At 34.1% G+C, this 25,501-nt stretch overlaps 1 protein-coding gene across 2 annotated transcripts; it reads right to left on the bottom strand.

Annotated features, from left to right (window-relative positions):
* Positions 1–263: 263 nt before the first annotated feature.
* On the bottom strand, positions 264–25,086 carry LOC131669734 (period circadian protein). Of its 2 annotated transcripts, XM_058944836.1 has the most exons (19): positions 24,781–25,086; positions 21,052–21,135; positions 18,747–18,777; positions 18,443–18,636; positions 15,863–15,996; positions 14,188–14,386; positions 13,580–13,810; positions 10,885–11,069; positions 9,751–10,044; positions 8,625–8,780; positions 6,832–7,096; positions 6,301–6,695; positions 6,010–6,215; positions 5,431–5,588; positions 5,042–5,346; positions 4,832–4,963; positions 4,439–4,761; positions 3,785–3,824; positions 264–3,694 (listed from the first exon to the last, which is right to left on the bottom strand). In XM_058944836.1, exons 1-18 carry the CDS (start codon positions 24,839–24,841, stop codon positions 3,797–3,799), a joined length of 3,381 nt encoding a protein of 1,126 aa, XP_058800819.1. In that variant the 5' UTR covers positions 24,842–25,086; the 3' UTR covers positions 264–3,694; positions 3,785–3,796. The 2 variants fall into 2 exon arrangements, with proteins under 2 accessions (XP_058800819.1, XP_058800820.1); XM_058944837.1 differs by lacking the exon at positions 18,747–18,777.
* Positions 25,087–25,501: the final 415 nt, after the last annotated feature.

The raw sequence follows: 25,501 nt of genomic DNA, 5'->3' as shown, positions 1-25,501 counted from the left end.
ATGTATGATAGTCTGATACGCTAGTCAGTTGTGTAATACATTTTATTTGTGTCTTGAACCAATGTATATTTTATATTTTACTTTTATAAAAGGGATCATTTCCCGTTAATCTTTATAAATAAATACGTAAAATTTTCAGTGATATATCAAACAATATTTGAAATACTAAGAAGTTGAATAAAGTTTAAGGATTTAAAGTAAAATAACAAAACTTGATTTTTTATATTTTTTATTAATATATTAATATATAAGTGCTATAAATAAATATCATTTCTAGGTGACAGAAAATTAAATCCTCCTTTATTGTAACAACTTTATTTAAAAAGTCATGGCTCGGTAAACATATTCAGTTTCAATGAAATCCAATATTTCATTAGTAAAGAAGTATTAATATAATAATTTTTTTGTTTTGGTAAAAACAGAATTGTTTCAAATGTTAGACATATTTCATACTTATCAATATAAAGTATACCTAAAAAAATTCATGTAAATTATATAGAATACATACAACATACATCGAAAACATACAAACTGAATATACAAAAATACCAATTAAAGCATACTTGTAAAGGAACGCTTTGATTACAATTCCACCATCAGATACATAATTTTGTACTAATAATATTTTATTCAATTATCTCCAATATCTATACTCAATTTGGGATAAAAGCATTTGACCCGCTTGAGTGCACTTTAATGCAAAATTTTTTTGATAAAAACTAAAAAAAAAATAGTCACGCTAGGTATTTGCAGAAATTCGTGAATGATTGATAATTGAATTAAGGCTTTATTTAAATTTATAAAATTATAAAAAACATCAATCATTAAAGGTGCTATACCTGTCCGAAAAATATCTATCACAAAAAACTGTATCTTCGGGGTTCATTATTTTTATTTTTCGAAACATGAAAAATGGTATAAATCACGTTTTACGTGCTTGAAATCGCTCGTTAATACTTAAACAATAAATCTCAAAATGATATTTCAAAACGTGTATATAATCATAAAAATTATTATAAACACTTTTTACCCTAAATGCGCGAAGCAAAGCGTTGCACAAAAACCGATTATTACATCAATACTTGAAAAATGTATAAATCACAGTAGTCCTAAGGATTACGTGCTGCATTTATGTGTCGCAATAAGTTTTTCTTTCCAAAAATCGCCTTAATTTTTGTTAATCATTTTGACAAATGAGTTCAGAATTGGCTTTTTCATATGAAACTGTAAGTATTATATATTTCAAGAACTTATTTATAATTTAATCATAATTGTACATTTTATCAAAACATAATTTTATGACATATATAAACAACTGAATCCATACACCTTTGTTATCCAAAAATTTTTATAATTAATTTACAAACTTGACTTAACCTTTTAGATGTGAAATAAATTGTTTATAATTACCATTTTCTAAATATTTGTAAGACTATTTATTAAGTTTTCAGCAAAGGCGGATGAATAAAGTTTTTTTCCAATTACCTAATTCTCTTTTCTAATTACATAGTAATTGACAGAAAAATAAAAACAATAGTGGTGAAATAATCAAGGATTGCATTATCGATCTAGGCAAATGCAAATCGTGTTTTTATAGAAAATCCGAATTGACATGATTAGTTGATACAAAATTGATGATTTCCATTAATGATTAAAAATAATTAAGATTGCAATCATAATAAAGAAGTAAATTAATCTTTATAATAATCAACTCATTTATTTTTACTCTGAAATGAATGAAAACATATCAAATGATATTGTATAAGCAATGATACAAATGTAAAAACGTCCTATGTGGTTTCTTAACTTTCAATGTCATCTTAAATTCAGTTTAATGATTGAAAAAATGTAATTTAAAACTTATACTTAAATAAATATAAAAGTAATTATCATATTGGTAAAATAAATGATATTTGTAAAATGTAATTAAAAAAGAAAATAACAAAATTTTATTGATATTATTTACCTTAATTTAGTAACTATTAAGTAATCAAATTCCATTTCATTATCTAAAAGAAATTTTTAAAATTGATTATTTGGTAGTATAAAGCTGGAAGGTATAATACGTGTAATCTAGATTAATCATTTGTTTACTTTTCAGTGAAAAAAAAACAGTTTTGCTAGTAGTATTGAAGAACTTCATGAGTCTTACAAAACATTATTTCATCACTCAACTATTGTTTCGAATCTCAATTTTGCACTATTATCACGTTTAAATAACTGATCGTTATTCAATTGATAACATACATTCATGTAGCATCTTATTAACGCGTATAGAAATCTTATATTATCGACGATGGAATAATGCTCGAAAAAAAAGACTACTAATTTGTTGAAAAATTGTAATTGTAATTGTAATTTGTCTGAACCTATATTCTACTACAGATTATATACTTTGAATGGTGGTACATCTTGTAAAGCACGCAATGAACCACTAAAAAAAACTAATTAACACGGATGAAACTAATTATACTTTAAGCATATTATGCGTATAATCTACCAAATAAACCTTGCTAGAAAAAATATGTATACAATGTTGTACAGTATTATATAAAAAGCACGACGAAAAAACGCATTGACATTTTGTAGTATATAGAAAAGACTTGATATGGTGCGACAGATTCTCAGCTATCAACGATTATACAGCAACAATCGCGCTCTTTTTGTAATCACATTAGAACATAAACAATTGAAATCGACTGAAAAAAGGTCAGTTTTACGATGTATATTTCTTAAAACAATAGCTCATGTAATGAAAATAAATTACTATACTTTCCCATAATAGGAAGAAAGTATATAGTGATCACATTCACATTAAGCTAGCTCCAGAATCTGCTTTGATTGATAATGTAGATATCGCAATAATTTAAAAAATAATTTTGTGACTATTTATTCATACATATGGACATTTTCACAAAGTTATTATCGTTTTTAGTATCTGCATTGCAATAAATAATACTTTTCTTCTTTGTTTATAAAAATAATAAGTATTAACTCATTACAAATTTCTCAAGATCGAACCTAAATAAACCTGACAAATAAGTAATCACAAAAAAATTTTCTAAATTATTTGCAATCATTCAGACTCGCTAACGGTATTTATGATTGAATATTGAGATTTACTTACATATTGTTCGGTATGCTAAGCTTAAAATATAAAATCAACTATATTTAAAAGAAATGACTGAAAACTGCTCACTGTAATCGTTGTCCAACTGTCTTTTGCATTTATTCACATTAAATCGAAGGAGAGTAGTAGACACGTTCTTTGCATTTATTAAAAAACTAAATAAAGGAAGTACATGCGTGCACTATATAAAATAATCACGAAGACTATTCGTTGAATTTCCGTTATCAAGAAAACTTAAAATCATCCCGACCGCGTGGAATTCAATAATTAGTCTACTCGTGCGATTGATCTTCATCTCGTAAAAGGCAAATGTGAAGTTTACTTTGTAAGATTGCATATCCTGTTAAGTTGCGCTTTCTTTCTGTTTTTCTTGCTTTCTGTACATCTCCCGAAAAATATTTTTTGATATACGTAATATTTTTATTTCCTTCAATTGTAAAACTTCTCGGACTGACGGCTCCAAAAATATTGAAATCTTTCAAGAATGTTGAATTATCGTTTGCTATTATCATTTGCTGTGCTCGGCGTTGATCTGTAAATCACCAAGCGCCCATGCGACTTGGACTGTAGAAGTAAAACAAAATAGAATGGTCTTTTTAAAGTAAGCGAACGTTAACTTTTCTTGAATCATTTCTTGATTTTTCAAAAACTCACCGATTATCAAGATCATGCGAAAGTCCTGTTCTTTTTCAATCTAACAAAAATTTTTATTTTGTTTATGTACTTTTCTTTTTGACAGTGAGTATGCATAATATAATACATTGTAATCATTCTTATTGCTTAATAAACCTTGTGATATTTTTTTATTTTAACATTTAAAAGTTTTGATGTCACGCGTAATTTATTTCAAGTTAAATTATCTTATTTATAGATTTACTTTAGCTAGATAAAAATTTTCAATTATAAACACTCAATTTACACTACAAATAATTAATGTATTATCCAGCTATTTGACTACAGCAAAACTATGAAAATTATATAAATAAATGCTTTCATCGTTTAAGAAGATTAAAAATATACGTATGGCATTATAGAAAAAACATGAACGATATAAGGATTTTCACATAATCTTGAAATGCTGGAGTATTAAGTAGCAAAGTTTATAGCTGTATAATAGCACGAGAATGACACCCAATAGAAAAGAGATACTTTGCAGATGAGCAACATTATAAAAATTAAATGCACGTTTTTCTTCAAAGTATAATTGTAACAAGTTCGTAAAAAAATTTTGTTAGTTTAGCAGTCATCTGCAAAGAAATTTTCATGAATCCATATGAAAAGAAAAATATGGCTTCGAGGAAAAATTACCTCTGAGACGCATTACTGCTACTGTCATCAGCGCTGTTAGTGCCAGTCTTCTCGAGTATCAATTTCGAGCCTAAACCCTCGAGATCAAGATCAAAGAACAATTGTCCTAATTGATCATTCACGATGTTCGGCTGTTTAGATTGTTTTAGAAATTCCATATCAGTCTTCAGCACGTCTTCTAAATCTTTCGGACGTATTTGATACTGATAGATTAGCTCGGGGGTCAGCTTGATACCTTCGATCCATGGTGGCTCCTTGCGTACTATTCCGAATACTCGACGCGTCTCTTTACTCTTCTGGTAGGCTGGCTGAGTTTTTTGCAACTGCAGAAAACATCAGTTATAAAAGGTGTTTGTCAATGAAGTTTGTAACGAGTCATTTCCGTCGATATACCTCGGACGACGACGTAGTGTGACGTTGATCGGTATTGCTACTACTGTCGCAGCTCTTGTTCAAGCAGATACTGAATAGACATCCATCCTCGTGACTAACGCACGACGACATGATGCCGGATGGTGAGCAAATCTAATCGTAAACAAAGCATACAAATAATTTTATTGTGTCGGCAAACTTTCGAGAAATCTTCAGTGAGAAAATAGGGACCTTCTTCGAGGATTCGGACATAGCTATCGTGCTGCTCGGTTCGCCTTTCACGCTCGTAGCTCGACTGTTGGGCCTCTTCAGATCGAACGGACTCACGACCGTGGCTGTGGTGGCTGCTGCTGGTGGATTTGCTGGTGGGCAGGACTGTGCTGGTTGTGGTACCACGCTTATCGGCGTTGCCGTTGCAACTGTCTCCGGGACGATGTACGACCTGTACATCATTGTCGGCGGAGCCGGTGCTCCGATAACTGGGGGGTAAACTAGCGGAGGCATCGCTGGCGCCACGTACGGCATCTGCACGAAACCTAATGATCAAGTGCGAAGAATGCTTTTGATGAGTTCTCCTTCAAATGGCGCACGCAAACGGCAAGTACGAGCAATTGACTCACAGTATGGTGTTGCTTGAGCAAATAGATTAGGTTGTCCTGAATGATCTTGAGGTATGGCACTTAGGGGTAGATTATCCCTGGGCTGAGACATAGGAAGGTAATAGACGGGAAACATTTGCGGTAAGCTCGGGAACCGGGTCGTCGCTTGAGAGCACGCGCTGCAAATGTACATCAAGAACAAATAATAATTATTGTCACAAGCGTCCAAATGTGCGTTCACGTAACGATTCGCCGGCTTTGTTCTCTCTCTCCCTCTCTCGTTATTCTATTTTGCGCGCTCGGCAGCTTCGTTATGCAGCGCCCGCATCATCGGGGCGCAATATTAATTAGAAATTGAATAACTTGCTATAAAGGCGCACTCTTTTTGTTATGTGATGCTCTTTTTTCAAGTTAATGGGTGGAATTATTCAAAAATATCCTTGGTTGATATTTAGAGCGGACGAGACTCAGGTATTTTTGAAAATTAAAGTAATTTAAAAAATTCTTTAGAGCGTGAATATTTTTTATAAATTTATTCCATTTACTGCTTCCGGATTTTAACGCACTATCGATATCTGAAATAATTTGAAGAATAATTACTTTTGAGTTGAAAAGCATTGTTGCGTTACACTAGTGGAAGGCATCGTAGCAAAAGTTGAGGGGCACGCGTTGATGTTCGGATTGACTTTGGCTATACCAGTGGCGGCGGAATGTTCTATTCCAGCAGTGGTGAATTTGATGTTAGGCATCGTAGTTATTGGTTTAGTATTTGAGGATCCATTGATAGTATCGTCGTATCTCGATATCTGTATACGGTGAAAATGTTGTTTGGGAGTCGAATAAATATAACTGCCACAATCACTATGCAATATCGCGAGAGACGAATCGTACCTTAAAATTATTATCACCCTCCCAGATTTGACTGCCAGTTCTTTTGAGTCTGTTGCCGGCAGTCTTATTAAGATTATCACGACTCCCTGAGGGTTGCTCGGCAATTTTGCTCTTCTGCTCGTTAAGCGACGACTTTGCACGCTTGTCCTCCTTCTTCTGCTCGCGATGCTTCTGCACCATCAGCTTTTCCATATCTTCGTTGTGACGATTGAGAAGTGACTCGGTAAGAACCGGCGGCTTCAATCGTCGTCCATCATTGTTCGTTGAATTGTTACTGGTCGTATTGCTGGTCTCGCGGTTGCTGCCGAAGCTCTGCTGGTTGTTCGACTCACTGCTCAGATTCTCAGCACTGCCACTATTGCCGCTGCCGTTTGTCGACGAGGTGCATTTCAGTTCTTTGTAATCACAATAATATGTTGTTCAATCGAACCGAAATTATTTCAGTCGTTCAGTTCCAATTATATGTTCTTAATGTAACGTGACTTGACTACACAAAGTATGTCGTTAAAAAAAAATTGTCGAATTTATTACCTGGCCTTGAAATGTTGTTCTTGTCAGGTTCGTCACTGCTATTAGCGCTCGAGTGTAAATTCTCCTCGTCACTGGCATAAGGGCCATTATTAGCATTGACATCGATGTTGCTGTTGAAAAATCGCTCGATATTATCGTGATAGTTGAGCTGGTTGTAACTTGGCGGTGTCTCGCTCGACGACTTGCTATCGAAGTACTCGTGATGGGGTGAAATCTCGCCAAGCATCACGCTGTCGTGCTCCTGCAAGCCAGGATTAAGTAATCCCTTCACAGATTTATTATAGCGATTTCAATAGGGACTGCCACTTTTGAAATTTCGGTTCTATTCACTTAATTTTGTTCGTCTTCATCTTTTTTCTTTTTTTTCTTTGAGCTTGATCGAATATTAGTACAAGTCTTTTACAAGTTCAACTGATTGAAAATAGTATAAAGTGGCAAAGATTGATATAGATGTTCGATTTTCTTCTTTAATTTAATTTCTTCTTTAATTTAGAAAAGGTATTATACCAGTTTTTGTTTTACTGTAATTTCAATCATAATGAATTCAGCATGAACGTGAATAAATTTAATTAACTTATAAGTAGACCAAAAGAACCAAACTATATATTATGATATTTATGTTACTTAAAGCAAGGATTAAAAACTCATTTGCTACGGGCTACTACTTTGGAAATTGCCGATCAATTATTCAAAAGTTAATTACTATCATTTACGTTATACAAAAGTGGTAGTCATAAGTATACTTAAATAACGTTTGATTTTTTATCGCTTTTATATCACCACGCCTGAATATTCTTTAAATATTATTTATCTATATAGAAATTAAACTATTTGTTCCGTTTTTTCAGATATTTAATTGATATATGTTTGCCTAAATTTAACTGATATATAAGTAAAATATAACAAGAAAATATTCATTGTTTAAAATATCAACAAGAATAAAAAATTCATAATAGTTTATAGAACACTTAAATCTGAGTTTATCAATAAGTTCGAAAAATCAGGCGTAATTATTGCGATGCAAACAAATTATCCAATTGGAAAATTTGCATAATGAAGAAAAGTATTGTAGAACGGAATGCTTAGAGCAATAACATTTTTTGATTCCAAAAAAGTGATTGGTAAATTTTTAATGCTCTTTGCAATCATAAAATTTTGATTCATTTCTAATTCACATCACGCATATTGGGGTTTTTTATGGGTTAATGTAGGAAAGTCAAAAAATGCAGGTGTTATTTTGAAACTTTCCATAAATATTTTGAATTTATAACATCACGTCAATGTTTCAAAAAGTCAACTAAAAAGAAAATTTCCAAAAAAACTATTTACAAAAATATTTACATTAATAATACAGATTTGACGGAATATATTGAAGATAAAAGTTCGTATCTATAACAGTTGTAATATTTTTTTAAAGTATATTCCAGAGTAAAATTTACCGGAAACTACTTGTCCAAAATATTCCAACCCTCAGTCGCCAAAAATCTAAACCGAAGTATTTACTTACCTCGAATATGCTAAGTGCTTATTAACATTCTTTCTATAATACTAGGATGCTAATTAAAAGTAAATACGCAAGTATGACTAAAAATGCCTTATATCCCAAAAACTTCGAATTACAAGTTAACGTAAATTAATTCTAGCATTATAATTAAATCGTTTGGCAGTCATGTACAGCAATACAGGTGTATGCGAAAGTCAACGAAGTCATATTAAAAAGAGACAAAATATATTAGACGAAAAAAGTGATTAAATGAATGGACGCGCGTGTGTATGTTGATGGTAATAATCACCGAAAAGCTCCTGTCGTCCACTGCTATACTATCCTTGATAGGAGCCGTGCTTTTGCTTTCCTGAATTGCACTCTCTATAAATGTGGTCAGCTCCTTCTTCCAAGTGAACCAGTCATTGTCAATTACCTGACAAGCGTTATGCTTTTTCTGAACTCCCTGCGTACATTATGTGCGTGTGTGCGGGCGTTGTTGGTAGATACAGAAGGGACATGCCGAAAAGTAACGGAAAAAATGCCCGTTGTACATTCACAATATGCGTCAGAATTAAGGGATGGCTAGTTATTGTTATCTATTGTTCCTATAAGATTCTCAAAATCAAGCTCACTCGGGTCCAAAAGATTGTTAATAATACCATTCTTTTTTTTAAAAAAAAGCACATGTATTATGCAAGAACGACAGGAGATTAGCTAAAGTACAAAAGATCTGAAGATTCTTTTTTTTGTTAATCAATTATCAGTTAAGTGATGGCCTGGAAAAAGAAATTGTCAACCAGTTGAAAGTTCTATTAGTTTTGGGATCTGCCATTATTAGAGCTGCTTTTAAATCAAGTTTATTGTATATTAGAAGAGTGAGGCAAGGGGAAGTTATATATCGAATACAATTTAAACCTTCCAATCTGTTGGAAGCTTCAAATTATTACTTAAAATATTAACTTTTATATGAGAACAAAGTATTAAGATATGTAATAACGACTTCGCGCAAGTATATTTTACAATTTATACTCAAGCTGTTTGTTATAGAATACCTTCAAAAACAGCATAAAACTTGATTGTGGAAGGTTTAAAGCATTGAATTTTTTTCTCCGAATAAAGGAAGCATTTAAAATTAAGCATTTTTACAGATGTAAACTGCTGAACAAATGGGTAATTTTACGCTTTCAAAGCAACTTCGTGACAGAAAAAGTAGTTTTGTCTTTGAGCTACAGCGAAAGAAGAACTTATACTGAACTAATACAAAAAACATTTACTCTGCAGATATTTCAGAGAAGAACATAATTACTGAGTGATTAGGTTAACATAAAAAATGAAAACTTTTTAAAATAATAATAACAAGCATCATTATTCCCTTTGCTTTATCATCACCTAATACTATTAAATTATTTACTTAATCTGTTAAAAATTATTACCTGAACAAAAAGCTCCTTGATTTCTTTTTCTATGATTTTAGCTTCCTTCAGGATTTCGACGCTAATGTTTGCTAGGAGATTATTTTTCGAGTCACCCGGTGGCCGAAATATATTAGGATCAGTTGGGCCCTTTAGTACTCGATGTTTACCTATGACGAACTCTAACTTTTTTGTCCAAGGATTGATGAAAGATGACCATTCAGTCTCAATCACCACGAAGCAGCCGTTTTGTATAATGAACCTATACGGTTTTGATCTGAAGGATGAGATGCTCAAGGTGCTCATGTTGATCATCTGTACGAGAGTATCAGAAAATAAATTAGTTAATATCGCTGATAACGTTCAATTCTTACCCGAATTGTCACTCGTTAGCTGTCATAAAAAATGCAGAATAAAATTAGTTTGTTTTACATATGCTACCCGTTTCATATGAAATCTTCACAAATTTTATTGTTTTTAGTATTCAATAATGTGATTAATGTATGATTGTTCAATGAATATAAATGGATTTAGATTGTAGAGAGTGCGATAAAGAATTTCCGTGACCTCTCAGAAAAACACATTTAAGTCATAAACCAGATACAAACTTGATAAAACTCAGTTTATTTCTAAATTTTTTTTCTCTTCATTATTTTTTTCTGCTAAGCCATGGGAATAAAAAAATTTTTTCTTGTCCAAAAGCAAACTCACATTTCAAATTTTTAAATTATAGTTACAAATGAACAATCACTCGCAAATCACTCAACAATGCTTAATAAAAAAAAAGAAATCTACTTTATTTATTAAGACTAAGTTTGTTTTCGGGTAGAAAAATGTTTACTAGAAACTGTATGCAAAATACTTTATTCGTGAATTACCAATGAATTAATGAAAGGAAACTCAAAAATCAGTAAATACCGAAATATTTTTGATTACTGTTCGTTTGTGAAGTTTGATACTCGGATCTACAAACTATCAAGATACAAACTAGCTATCCCTGGTAAGTATATCTAACTTCATGAATCAAAATAATAGAGATAAAAAATTTAAAATAATATTATTCTGATGCTGATAATCGTCACTAATGAAGCATTTAGTAAATAAATGATAATTCGAAACTCAAACACACTTGACCTTAAAAGGTCTCATGCTCACAGTTTCGTAGATGTCTTTGATGAGTGGTAGATCCTCTGGGTGGTAGAAGTCAAACAGCGAACGATCAATCATATCCTGTGGCAGATAGCCTAAGTACTGTACAACATCAGGGTCAATGAAAGACAGATGGCAAGTCGCGGTGTGGCGAGTTGTAAATACCGTAGGTATTATAGTTTCTTCAGACACTGCAGATAGTAACAAAAATAATAAAATTTGTTGTTATTGTTTTCATTTTACTAAATACAACACTCTTTATAAAGGCATATTGTGTTTGTTTGGTCACACATTTTTTTCTGTGTCAACGGAGACCATTGTCTCTTATAATTTCTTAAACATTAGCCTTTTGAATTTGTTTTTGTAAATAAAATTATTTTTGGATAGGTATTTTTTTAAGCGAGGAAAAAAAAACAATCCAAATAAAATGCCAAATTTTCAATTAATATAATAAATATTATATAAATAAAGAAAATCCAAGGCGAAAAAATTTAACGCTCATACCTTGATCTAGATGGCTACCTATGCTAACAATCGAATCCTTCATTTTCTCGAGTCGTACTTTAAATAATCGATTTCGACGACCATTTGTTATATAATCGACTGATATATAACAAATATATATATATACACTGATTATATTTTCGACTGATCGATTGATGTCTTATAAAAAATATATATATTTATTAATAGATAAGAGACATAAAAGCATGAACACTAACGAGACTTTTCTATCGACAAATGGATGCATCAAGAGGTGCTTTGTGCGCTAATATCCACGTATGTAGTATATTTACTATCCAGAGAAAAAGAAAAAAAAACAAAATCAATCTTTATACTACTAGAGAAAAAACAACATTTTTTTCTGCTTATTAACACGAAATTTCACTTGAAATACTAACATTGCCGTTAAAATTATCTTGTTTAATGAGACAATTTTTCAAATCATTAAAATATTTAAAGATATTGAAAGCTTTCTCCAAAATGCAGGTATAATATATACAATGAGTATAATCTTTGAAAAGTAGCTTCTTTTATATTCTATAGAATATAAAATGAATGAAGATTATATTCGCTCATATTTGTAATTTATATCATATCATTGTTTATCTATATATAAAAAAATTTTTGAATTTATTTTAAAAATTATGTATAATTGTATAATTTTGAATTATGTCGTATTGAAATATTTAAATTCGTATAATATTTTTTAATATGCCTGCGTCGTATACTATATTTTTACACCAAGATAAATAATATTATAAGTTATTATTTATTGAAAATTATTTAATTCAAAAAGAATTGTTTTTTAACATTTCTTGTTTTTTTTAATTAAAAATAATTGTTGATTAATTCTCTATAAATAAATTACATTTCTATCTTACGTTAATCAAATCTTAGTAATAGAAATTTCTCATGCAACTCATAAAAGTAAAAAAGCTTTCAAAAGTAAATAGCTTTAAAAAATACAGGCAGTATCTTCTTAGCCTACCTTTCAAATTGAATCCCTAACATTATATAATTTTTAAATGCATATGTATTAATTTCAGAACTGGTAATGGGATTACGATAAGAATTGTTGTACCTTGACCTAAAAATGTATCCTAATACAGAGCATGTCATTAACATCCATGACTGAAGGAGTTCTATAAAAACGCATTGTAATACATAATCATGTATAATTTCACAAATGTATCCATATATAATGTTGCGTGATTATATACATCCATAAAAACATTATACAAATTTAGCATAATTTCTATGAAGTAAAACGTATATAAAATTATACATGGATTATACATATAATTATATATAATCGTAAAAAATGATAATTTTATTTGGATGAACTTGTAAGAGATAGGATAAAAAAATACATACCTTAAATTTTAATTACTTAAATCAGGTTTTAATAATTCGCAGCTTTTGCAGCTGTGGCCCTTTCTAATCTCAAAACAAGCGTTCAAACCTTTATATTATTGAAAACTGTCTCGTAATAAATTATATTACTGATTTCCAACATAATTTTGATGCAACACCAAAGTATAATTATCGTAAGTAACTTATCGCACAATGATTAGAAATGTTATTTATGTAAGTGATTATTATAATCAAAAATTAATTTTGCAATATTCAAAATATTCAAATCTAATGAACAGTTTAAGGCATCAAGAATTGCTTTTATATAATTAAGGAAACCGCCCGTAAAAGTCATAAATGTTATAATGAAAACGAACACACTGATATTAGAGCTGTTAAACAAAAGGTAACGAAAATTGTAACAACCAGTCATAAAGCTCGAGAAAAGGAACTCTCGTCGATCGGATAGCTCCAACTCGAAAAGTGCTTATATAATTTCAAATTATTTATCAATTAAAGTATTTAAACAACAACGTAAACAAACTTGATATTACAACTAAATTACTGCAACTTTTTTTATTGGAGTCCTATTGCTGGACTATAAAACGGCAAGAAGAGATTGTTCTACCAATTTATAATCCATTAATGCCAGAGATTTTTTAATGCTTTTATGCATATCTATGACTACAATATAATTAAGAATACAAAAAACATGGTTTTCAACCATATCATTGTAGATATACTTATAGAATAATACACGTGTACTTGATTGTTCCTATTTTTCTTAAATAAATTTTTATAGATAAGTCAAATAAAGCTATATTAAGTAATATTTTTATTTTACCTTTGTATGCCGAGTACACACGATGAAAAGATGCAACAAGTATCATGATTTGCTTCTGACCAGTGGACGAGCTGTCTTTATGAAAGTTTTGAATCATCAGATCAATGCGGTAAGGTACGTACTGGCCATCAAATCCAGTTTGATGACCGTTGTTATTGGTATTGGAAGTGCATTGGAAAACTGTACACCTGCGTAAACGGCAGTAGATGCTTGCCTTACGATTATTCGCACCTTTCATAAAAATAATCAAATTAGCAATGAACAGCAGTGCATCTGAATCGTCCGATCGTTATAAGGTACATTTTTCAATGTCTACGGTAGACAGGACTATTTTGTCTATTACTAAGAAAAAATATTTGTATAATAAATTTTCTAACTGCAAAAAATAGTATCTTATATCAAAAGAATTTGACATCGGGAAAATTTTCTTGTTACAAACAGAATAAATATTATGGGTTGAAAATAGTTCCTCTAGTCACAAAAAAATAACTCTTGTATTTATAGCGATTGGAAAGTCTACATACGTCAATAAGATTAATTTAGTGTGATTGTTACTAATGTTAAGAAATAATTGATTATAATAATTTATTTTGCTTGCTTATTTGTACCTGATGAACAAGGATCCCTAAAGGATGCAATTTCACTTGCTATTCTGTCCGTTAGTGTTGATTTGTCTCGTGGATCGAGAAAATTGATAAACAGCTTTCCAGTCCATGACCCTTTTTGGTAACCTAGTGCTGCGAGTAATGTGGGTGTAGCATGTAATACAACACCATCGTGCATCGATATCACAGCATATACATCCTCCTAGATAAAAATTTGAAAAAAAGGTTGTTTTTGTAATTTGGAGAAGTGAATCATCATGAGACTTCTTTAGTGCTTTAAGCAAAAATATTAGTAAGTGCATCGTTTGCCTAAATTAAAAATTGATCGGCAGAATACAAACGTCAAAATAGAATCTTTCAGAGATGTTTATTCTAACACACGTTCAGCTTTCAATAATCTAAATATGACGTTTGTATATATACTACGTAGTCAACAGAATTCGTTTAAGTTTCATCAAACTAAATAGAATTTTTTAAGAACAATATATTTATCTTTATCATTAGTCATTGTTCAATTATTAAAAAAAGACATTGCACGGAGATAAGGGCTCACTTATTCGAGGTAAATATTAGTGCCTTGTCACCAATAGGTTCTGGAATTCAGCGACAACTTTATAGCGGGAAAAATTCGCAAGCTAATCACGAGTTCAACAGAACACAGGAATAAAGGCCTCACTTATTCGTGACGAATGTTAGTGAGTGTTTGCCTGTGGCGTTTCTGAAATTGTAACTTATTGCAGATAAGTTTCTGACAAAAAGTTCTCGCCAAGTTATTGTTCTCAATAGATATAAAACCACACCACCTATCATCAATATATTGGTGTGGGCGAAAATCTGTACTCTTCGAAATATTTCATCCCTTTATTCAAATTCCTCTGAACATCTTGCTTTTCAAGACAGAATATTTTTTATCGAAATAGTTGAAGGATTATTTTATGATTCGGACACATGAATATCACATTACCATCGTTCGTGAATATAATCAATGAACGTGTGACGATTATTTTAGCGTCCAAATCATGTGTATCACAAACACATTATATGCGCGTATCGTGGTAGTAAACTAAAATATAAAATCTCTATATTTTACACGCCATTCCCGCGTGTCGTTGAATCGCTGAGTCTCTCCGACAAAGCCCATAACTCTCCGACTTTCTGGATAATCAAGCAATAATGCTATTATTTACTATGCAAAACAAAATTCCTTCGATAATTAAGTGTCCTCAACATCCCGCTTAATTTAGTCCCAAACAGACATCTAATGCAGAGTCTCTCAAATAAAACCAGTTATTTTTTATTGCTATCGTAATTGATTTCCGATACAACTCGTTTGGGCAACAGATATGCATATAAAAAGCTACGTAGTAAGATTTTGCCAAACTTTCACGTTCGGCCGATTTTCGCTGCGCGTTGAGCGAAATAAGAAAATTCTTTATACAGACGCTCTCTGTTGACCCACGAAGCTGAAATATTAGATTCAATTAGTCGTATATAATGCAAACGCTGGGCTCATCGTTTGCATTGTTGCACCGGTGCAGTCAAGCAACACGAATCCATTAAATATATATGCATCTACCCATCTCTTCCCGTCTAAATAATGGATAGACATACAGAAAAATAATGGACTCTTTTATCTTTGTTTTAGCTTTTGCTCCTTTTCTTTCTGTAAAATACTAACAGTGGATTGTAAGCTGGAATCTTCGATCGGACTTCGTTTTGTGTCAAGTCCAGCTTCAGGACCAGCTGCCAAGTTGTTGTTATTGTGCACTCCAGGATCCGTAGCATCCACCAACTCTACAACTGCTTTTTCTTCTTGAAATTCATTAACAAAAATAATTGTTACAGCCTAAATTCCTGGAATCTAGTCCAGCTTCTTTACCAAAGCTTCGTTAATTTTTTTTTTCGGGGTAAGGGTCTGTGCATATTAGAGGGAAAACCTTTGTTTCATAACACTTTCATCACGCCGTAGCTCTTCACATCGGTAATTTAGACGATTTGATAATCAAACAATAATCCTATGTCAGAGATCTGATACTAAATTAAATCAAATCCCACTGGTTTGCCGAAGTTATGTAAGCGTTAACGAGGCTATTGTTAGTCTTTTCAAATGTAAAAAAAATCAAAAACAAAACAAAAGTAGATGGACGACCTGTAGATGAACGATGATATGTAATTCATTGCGCAATGATCCTCAACAGCCAAGTGCACATAAAAGGATTATATATATCCGTCCTGTAACTGCGATAAATTTGGCCTACGCAACGTTCACCGAATTGGCAAGTTTATTAAGACGATCGTTTGTGTCTTAATAATCGTGTTAGCGTGCTTACAAGTTCATTACGACCATCGCTGCGTATATATTTAGGCTCATCAATAAAAAAATTATGCAAACACTTACGTAAATTATGCGTTGGTAATTACTTAAATTACGTAATCTAAATAGGAAAACTTGGTTTGTGTGATTGATTGGTATATCCAAAGAGCGCTATTTTTGCACACTATTACGATGGTTTGTATTTTTTTGTTCTTAGATTGAGAAATCTTATCCACGCACACGTATCGAGTCACTCCTTAGTGTCTCAATCCTGAGAGTTGACATTTTTCTAACCAAAAATATCGTGTAAATTTTACCCTTTAAGTTTTAGTACTCGATGAAATCATATTATTGAGATGCATGTAAGTATTCTTTATAAAAAGCAAAAATTTTAAGCCATTGCTAAATTTTTTTAACCATTGCTAAATTAAGCAGATTTTGAAGCCTGATTTTGAAGGCTTATTTCATTCAACGAAGCAAGTCGAATTTTTTCAAACTTATCGATTTATAATTTAAGACAGAATTATGCCAGTAAAGTAAAATCGATACCAAAGCGTAAATTTAAAATAAATAATCAAAATTTTAACTATATTATGTATTTTAGATTCTTTGTTCAAAAACATTTTGAAAGCGAAACTGGTAAATTCAAGTCCAAATCTACCTACATCATCATTTAGTTTTAAAATCAGTAATTCCAGCGACAACGTCCAGTAAGTACTTATATCTGCGATATCGCAGTTATAAGATTCTGAAATATTATATGTATCTCAATATAAATCAAATAATGCGTTTGAAAAGTATAATAACTATATCCAATCTCATTTGCTAAGTGCTTGTTTGCGATAAAATCTCCAATGCATATAGTAAAAACTGAGAAAGAAAGATTCATTAAGTAACTTTGCGACGAATCACATTCATTTATTTCAACTCGAGCACGATACCGTAGAGCTTTATTAAATGTGTTATAAAAAGGTATGGGATTCAGTGAAATAATTTTCGCCATAGGGTGGGTATCGAGGGTGATCACAAGTGTTAAAACGGAACGGTGCAAGGTATACCATGGATACAATTTTGTATTGGCCTTTTCTATCAAAATTCCTGTGATGGGGATAATTGTATCTATAATCACTGTTATAACAATCGTCACAAATATTGACGGAAAAGGGATTATACATGATAATGCTTGAATATGCTTTAAGATTATTGATCATTAAAATTGAAATATGAAATAAAATAAAAACTGTTTAAAATATTGGACTTGAAACGAATAAACGCATGCAGCGAAATACATTGCAGAAAGTACAGTTAGAAACTTAATTTACAATAAAAAAATTTGTATTTTGACAAGTTAAAAAAATACTGTAAATTGAATGTACAGCAGAAACAATAAATAATCATGTCAAGTTAGATATAAGGTCGAATTTAGCATTACATCCGAGAGAAAACTGATGGATATTTGACGGTTATATTTTCTTCTTCATCTAAAAATTATTCATTTTTTAATTTATAAAACTTTCTTTTATACCATGAAAACATTATTTGAACTACCCGATGTCATAGTGAATGTATTTAAGAAGCTCATAAAGATTTCTACGTTGTTTCATACTTTAATAAATCGAAACAGTTTCCTGTACAAATGAGAAACTTTGAAATAATCGTGAACTCGACATGACGTGACATTGGATTTAGCGTAATTCAAGGAAAAATAAGTTTCCAGGAGCATGACCTATTTTCTTGTTTGAAGTTCACCGATTGACATTGAATGGCTCAATTTAATGCGATACCGTGAACTGCGATTTCGGTTAACGAGTAATTACAACGAAAGGATCTACTAATGTTTTGAATAAAATAATGAATTGAAAAAAGGAGTAAAATTAAAGCATATTCAGTGCACACACCGGACAATCGGACAGTTGCCGTGCGCACATTTCGTCGACGACTAACCTGTTTTATTGTCGATCGCCGGCTTGCAAGCTTCGACGCTGCCGATCCCAGTGACGTTCGTCAACGGCGCGACGGGTATCGCGTTCGCTGCAGTGGAATTCAGCAGGATGCTCTCCACGTGGGCGCTCTTCGATTTCTTCTTCTTGTGGCCTTTATCTTTGCGTTTGGCAATCGGCTTCGGTAAGGTCTCGATGCTGAAAAGGCAATCACGTAAGAAGCTTGAGAATTGGTTACTAGCGTTTGCGATCGATAAGCGGTTCAGAGTGAAATTTCTTTGTATTTTATTTATGGCAAAAGGTATTACTGGGCTTCGTGGTGCGACAAATCTCCTGCGACTGTGGTTGAAAGAATTCAAACTTTCAATATTTTATTCTATCGTCCTTCTGATGAAATTTCATTCTAATTGGTGGCTTTATAACATATAAACAGTGAGTCATGCAACGTCCATGTTTGTAGTTTAACATATTCATCGTACTTCTGCACAATGAAATGAATTAGGAAAATGAAGCATGATAACGGTAAAAGTATGATTAGTTCATTGACACAAAATTTGATAAATTAGGTTAAAAAATATGTGGCGTCGATGCTCACTAATTGACATTCAATTCGAACACCCAGGTGTTTTTATGTTTCCCGTATATAATTTGATGAAAAAGCAAGTGTAATCACTGTAAAAAGTTCATAGTTAATAACATCTTATTCATACTATTATTTATTCCATTCGTATACTAAATTCGCGCAAAGAAGCTAACAACATCAAGTGAGAAAAACAGCCTTTGCGTGAAGAAACTGACTCCGACGTGACTTCGTACTTGCCACGTGTTCCTTCATGTGAATAGGAAAAAAAGAGCAAGATTTAGAAGCGATGTTCATAGCAAACGCCCAACAGTGGAAACATACTGTACGAGACTTCATACATATATTTAACGTCATGCGTAAGATTCAGAAGAGCGAATCGATTTCCCGGATGTAATACTTTGTTACGCAATCTCATTGCGTTAACAAGTTCGCGTTAAAAAGATGCGCGCACGATGCAACCACGATCAATGCACAAAAAGTAAGACGACATACTCGGCGAAAGTCAACTCGGTAAATCTAAAATTATCTCCGATTAATGGCTAACCATACACCTCGCCATTGGCGCATATGTAAATAAACGACAAACACTTTCGGGCCATAACGATGCGCTTTGCTTGTCGTAAACGTCTCTCGTTATCGTTGCTTTCAATTACTCTTGTCCATCTTGCGTAATTTGAAAGCTTCTCGTAATAGCGAGATTACACATTTCATGCAACACTCAGTCGAAATTCAGGTCTTGAATTGTTTATCGGTAGACAGACCTCACTTTGGAATCGATTGCTATTGTTATCCTATTACGGGAAGTTACGAGAAGAAGATACCTTTGTCAGAGCAGTGTAATCAGCGACCAGAGCTTCTGACGAGAAACGCAAATGTCGCAACTCTGACGAATATACTTGAATACAAGCGGTATAAAAGCCACATTGTTGCTCCAACGATGATTCGCAGACTATATTTGTCGGCGCGTCGCTAATCGCGAACGAAATTTCGCGTCCGGCGAGGAAAACGTATGGGTCGGCGCGCGAGAAACGAGTTATCGTGCAAATATCGCGCCTACGTTGACGGCAAAGTGCACGCGCCAGTGTACGGCGCGCAGATCGCTTGCGGTGTAATGCGATGTATGCGCATATAAACAGCGACGGCGCGACGGTACGCGGCCGCGCGGCACGTGTCGCGCCACGTGCGCTGCGATGACGGCGAGTCGAGCTTTCGTAGAAAGCAGTCGGGTCACATTCGGCTTGGCAGCACGAGCGGTAAGCTCCGGTCGTGCCTTCGTTTCTCGAGGCCGGCGTTCGAGTTGAAATCGATCACGTGGCAAACGGCGACGGTCAATCAGCGCCAAAGTCGCGGCTTTAGCTTGGTCTTTCTACCCGTGAAAGCACAATCCCCCCCCCCCCCCCCCCCCCAATTTCAAGATGGAACAAATTTCAGTTCAAATGCAATTATTCGTCTTTGGCATAATCTCTACTTACGAAATTCTTATTTTTACGTTGCCTCAATCTACATGATTTACGTAAAGCTAACCGAGATTGCGAGATAAGTAAACGACAGAGGGTACGAAATCGGAGTCCAAGTATTTTTCCTATTAGCTGAAAGTTCTCGTTGAACAAAGTCTGGATGATCTGTCGCGCGACACGACTGTTAGGCTCAATTGTCAAATTATTGCAGTGCGTTAAAATATTCACTCGCGTTTGTTTCGTCGATCGGGCGGTCACATGAAAAACTGTCGGACACAAGTCACGGGTATTGGCGAAAATGCGCTTTTTTTGTAATCCCATTTGATAAAGAATTACAACACCACGTATACATAACTTTACAGATGCGACTACAGTTTGTAAAAACAAAAATAAGAGCTTATGTTTTAGACATCTATACACGACATATATAACATGGAAAATAGCATAAAATATTTTTGTATTTAATGTGGTAATCTTGAAGTTGTAAGAAGCATCGAATCAATTAGAAAAGAACAGTAGAAACTCCTTTGCCCATTTTGTCAACGATGACAGAAACAACCAGTGGGCACTTACCAAGAGCTGAAAACTGAAATATTGCCGCCATGGTATCCGCTGCTGGCAGATCGGTTACTGTTTCTCGATAGGGAACTTCCGCTACTGTAACAAAAATAACATTCTGCATTATTGAGCGTCAACGACGTCGTTGACTCGTTGGAACGATGAAAAACCTTTCTCAAACGCAAGCACCTGCAGGCGCCTGAAATTACGTCCAAGAATGGACGATCGCCAAAATTGACGCTCTGAACTAACAATAATGAAATAAACAAATAAAATAAACAATTCAATAACAATGCCAGCGGTATTAATAGCCGCTGGCGCTTCTATTACAATGGGAATGGCGCGAGACACGAGAGCGCGCGAAGGGCGTAAGGAACTTCGCGGATAGGACGAGATTGAAACGATTACGAGAGCGAAGGACGCAATTCGTCCCTCTGGCTTGGTATAAGGGCGCAGCGCGACTTGCGCAACCGGGTCCGAACGAAAGCGCGAAAGGCAAGATCGAGAGCAGAGCCGTCTCGTAACGTCGGACGCGAATTTCTCCTTTTTTTTTCGTTTTTACGTCTCGCTCGTTACGCAGCCGCGCCCCATCCCCGAGCGGACGCGCAAGCGAGATATCGCATAGTTACCTATATTTCAGCGGCGTACGCTCACGGACAGCGACGGCAAAAATAGAGTTCATGCGCGCGCAAGGAAACCCGCAGCGTCAGGCGCGAAAACGTGACTGCCGCCGCACCGCGGGTCACGCTGTCGTCCGCGTAGTTCAGCGTGAGCAAGAAGAGAAAGAGAGAGAGAGAGAGAGAGAGAGAGAGAGAGAGCCAGACGCGCCGACTCATGTTTACGATCTCGTGATTCGGTTCGCCTCCACGCTGGCTGGACCGCTCGTCGTGGCTCTTCATTATCAGTAGAGATTTTCGACGATCAGTAATGGTCGCGAGATTCGGAAAGCGATCACTGGCAATACTGCGAACGGCTTGGAGTGCTCGCGATCTACATTCGGAAAACTATTCGAAAAGAAAGCCCGCGATCAAACTTTCTTTTAAGAAACCGTAACGAGGAGGTTCTAGTTGGAATCGATATTTATGCAAGTTCAACACGTACATTTGTATACGAAAGAAATTCGTTTGGTTTTCACGGAAAATCGAACTGAGAATCGCTTTCTCCACGGCGGAAACGTGCCAATGGAACGAGTGCAGATCGGCGACGAGGCCGCAAATAACATCGCTGTACGGACGAGTAGCAAAGCCGTTGGGATATATAACGAGAAGAGCCGGCTTTGCAAATAGCGCGTTAAGGGGAGAAATTAATTGTTCCGCCGGTATGAAGCTTCGTTATATAAAGGACGAAAGGATTACCTTTCAATTACAGCTGCGACCGCTCTCTCTTGTCCCAATGTAACGCTCCCGCGGCTATACTTATACTACTGATGGCGCCCGGCCGACGAATGACTGACAATTAATGTCGTATTATTTCATCGCGCCTCAGTATAATTTCATTCGAGATTTCGTCTGGCTAGGTGGGCTTAGCCATTGTTTTTCAACGATTATCAAGCCAGAATCTAACTTTTGCGATAACGAATTTAACTCATACATTTATGACAATTTTCAGAAGCGTGTGAAATTTTTCATAAATTTATGAAAACCGTTACCGTGATTTATCGGGTAGTTCGGATTCCGTCTTAGTTTCAGTTGTGACGCAAGCAAAAACTTCTCTCTCCCCATTGCAAAAGTGGTAAGAAAGATACGTATACTTGCTAATGACTATGGGAAATCAGTATTAATGCGTACAGGTACCTATAGTGTGCCTTAGCAGCGTCCCGGATAATCGTAGTGTTTTGAGTAATAATAATAGTAACAATTCATGAAATGAAGTTTCCATGACATATTAATGCAGCTATTTACAAGTTTCAATGGATATTATGACATTTATTGATCAATAACCAAAAATAATATATCATTAAGTATAGTCTCGTTAAACGCGGTCAACCGGATATTGATCTGTAAATCACTTTTACGACATTGTGCCATTTCTTCTTCTGCTTCTTTTCCTTAATAAAAAACCGTTCAAGAGTATATTTTAATTCAACTAAAAATGTAGCAGCTCAACTATGATTCATAGTTCATTGAAAAATCATAATATTTGGAGTTTTGAATATCCCATTGAAATAGATCAAGTGCTATTTCACTTATCCAAACTATCAACTAATATTTTGTTCTCTCCTTATTCTTATCGCGTATGTTTTGAACCAATCAATCGAGCAATGATGTTTATAGAAGTTCGTCAACAGTAAAAAAATCAAATCTAATAAGTCTCCAACATTTACAATACATTAAATCGTTTATAATTCTTTTAAATCCATAAAAAATGTGAAAACTAACGAAAACCAAATTAAATTAAGCGTTGATGATGAATTAAAAAATCCTTTTTAAATAATCTTTCAACATTATAGTTTAATATAATGAAAGGAAGCTTCTATCGTGCAGACAAGCGCCTCGATAAAAGAGCTATTGAACACGACGATAAATTTATCCTCATTATTGCGCTTCGCTCGTCGGATTAATTTTACACGTGAGCATCCATTTTGAACTGAGTATTAATAAGTGTCGGTAATTTTAGATGACCATTAGAATATCGAAATAAATACGCGTGCTAATCATCGATTTACCATGGCCTGTGACTACTGATTCGTTTTTCTTTTATTTTCGCGTGTGCGACAATTTCTTTTTTTCTAACGATGTCATTTACAGTGAACATACACTTTTTGAGTGATGAGTCTCTTTTTCTTTTCTTTTTTTTTGTCATCGTCATTGTACAGCTACGATCGAGCCTTTCAACGTGGTTCTTTTCAATCTACGATTCGATTGAAAATATTATAAATGCGATGCGATGACGATGATTTTGCTTTTGACGTTTTGATTATTTTAATCGCTTAACTAAAGCAACTTTTATCGACTAATTATATGTAATCAATGTGAGGCTGAACGCCAATGATCAATGGCCGAAGTTACTATATTGTTATGTAAACAATCGGTTTTCATTCCGTAAAACATTACGATCACTTATCGTTTACTGTTAACATCGAGTTTAACATTAAAAAAATATGACAGAATATCAAAACATTAGAAGCACGAAAAAGTGGATTTTAAGTCCTTTTAAAAATATGAATTTTCAAATTAGTTAATATTCTCATTGATATAATAATAATAATTAATAAATTACTCGCAACACATTGAATAAAATTGAGTACCATAAACGTCTGTAAACGTTAGTCGTTACTTGATGATGAGCTTGCGGCAAAGGATATATCTAAGTACTTTCTATATTACCAGTTCAACAGTCCATGACTATATCTGCATACTGCACCACTAATGTGTATTATGTTAACATTATAGAAGGTTTCCTCTGCACGTATCCAAAACAATCTCAAAAATATGCTTGCTGAGTACAATATTGTCTCGCATATAATTGTATCGATAATGAAAAATATTTATGCGCAAATTGCTTGTGCGTGGAAAAGCAAAATCAAAAGCAAGGTAGATGAGATATTGCCAGCTGGTATCACGCGGACCTTCTCCTAGTCGTATATGCGCGTGGACAGGATTACATTGCATCTCCGTGATGAAAAAATCCAACGTCTCAATTATCGATATCGAACTCCAGGCTATAAAACGATTGGCTGCAGTGATGCAACCACATGCATCGACATTTGCTCGTTTCTTGGAAAAGAAGGTAACAACAATTCACCTGGTGTGCGATTGGCTATTACTGCAAGTGTTGGAGTAACCGGAATCGGAGATCTTAGCATTCTCCGTGGAGGTCTCCTCCATTATCTCACCACTCTTACACACGCCTTTCTTTTTATTTTCTAAATTTTTATCGTACACTCATCACCCACTTGCCGCCGATAATCACTGTTTCCGACTACGAAGCACAGCAACGACGGCAGTCGCAAGGCAACACATTATACAAATGCATACCGTTGCGTTGCGGAAAAGAGCGAAATTCAAATGTTACTTTATTACTTCAATGCAAGCGCGTACGTTGTCTTTCGTCAAGCACTGCAAATCGAATGAGCCCTACAGCATCGCGCTCGCTCCCCCTTCTTTCGGACGAAATTTGTTATCTTGCCGCGCGCGCGCATGCATCCACCTCGACTTCGTTCGAGTCACGCGTACTGCCGCGTGAGTTTGGTGCGATATCCCCCCACCCTCGGGGAATTGCCAGCTGGTATTTACTTTGCTGCTCTTGCGTGTATGTTGTCGGGTGCTCCGCTATTTTTGGCGCGCACGACCGTTGAACAATAATAAAATCACACGTGGGTGATTGTATTTTTTTTTATTTTTTTTTCATTAACGATTTTATAATTCGGTCGGTAGCGCATGATTCACTATTACAGTAGTATCGTGCACGTTGGTACGCAGGCGGATAAAAAGAATGCTCAAGTTAGTGTGGGCGTCATGTACGA

The sequence above is a fragment of the Phymastichus coffea genome, unplaced genomic scaffold (assembly GCF_024137745.1).
Source record: "Phymastichus coffea isolate CEN01 unplaced genomic scaffold, Cenicafe_Pcof_1.1 PCOF00096, whole genome shotgun sequence".
In the NCBI taxonomy this organism is placed as follows: domain Eukaryota; kingdom Metazoa; phylum Arthropoda; class Insecta; order Hymenoptera; family Eulophidae; genus Phymastichus; species Phymastichus coffea.
The sequence above is the reverse complement of the archived record's forward strand: the minus strand, read 5'-3'. Positions and strand labels throughout refer to the sequence as shown.

Excerpts from the sequence above, each read along its gene's own strand:
- LOC131669734 (XM_058944836.1), bottom strand. The coding sequence starts at position 24,841 with ATGCTAAGATCTCCGATTCCGGTTACTCCAACACTTGCAGTAATAGCC. Across the intron at positions 6,696-6,831 it reads GAACAACATTTCAAGGCCAG|AACTGAAATGCACCTCGTCG; the intron begins GTAATAAATTCG and ends GTGATTACAAAG. Across the intron at positions 4,964-5,041 it reads TGTCCGAATCCTCGAAGAAG|ATTTGCTCACCATCCGGCAT; the intron begins GTCCCTATTTTC and ends GTTTACGATTAG.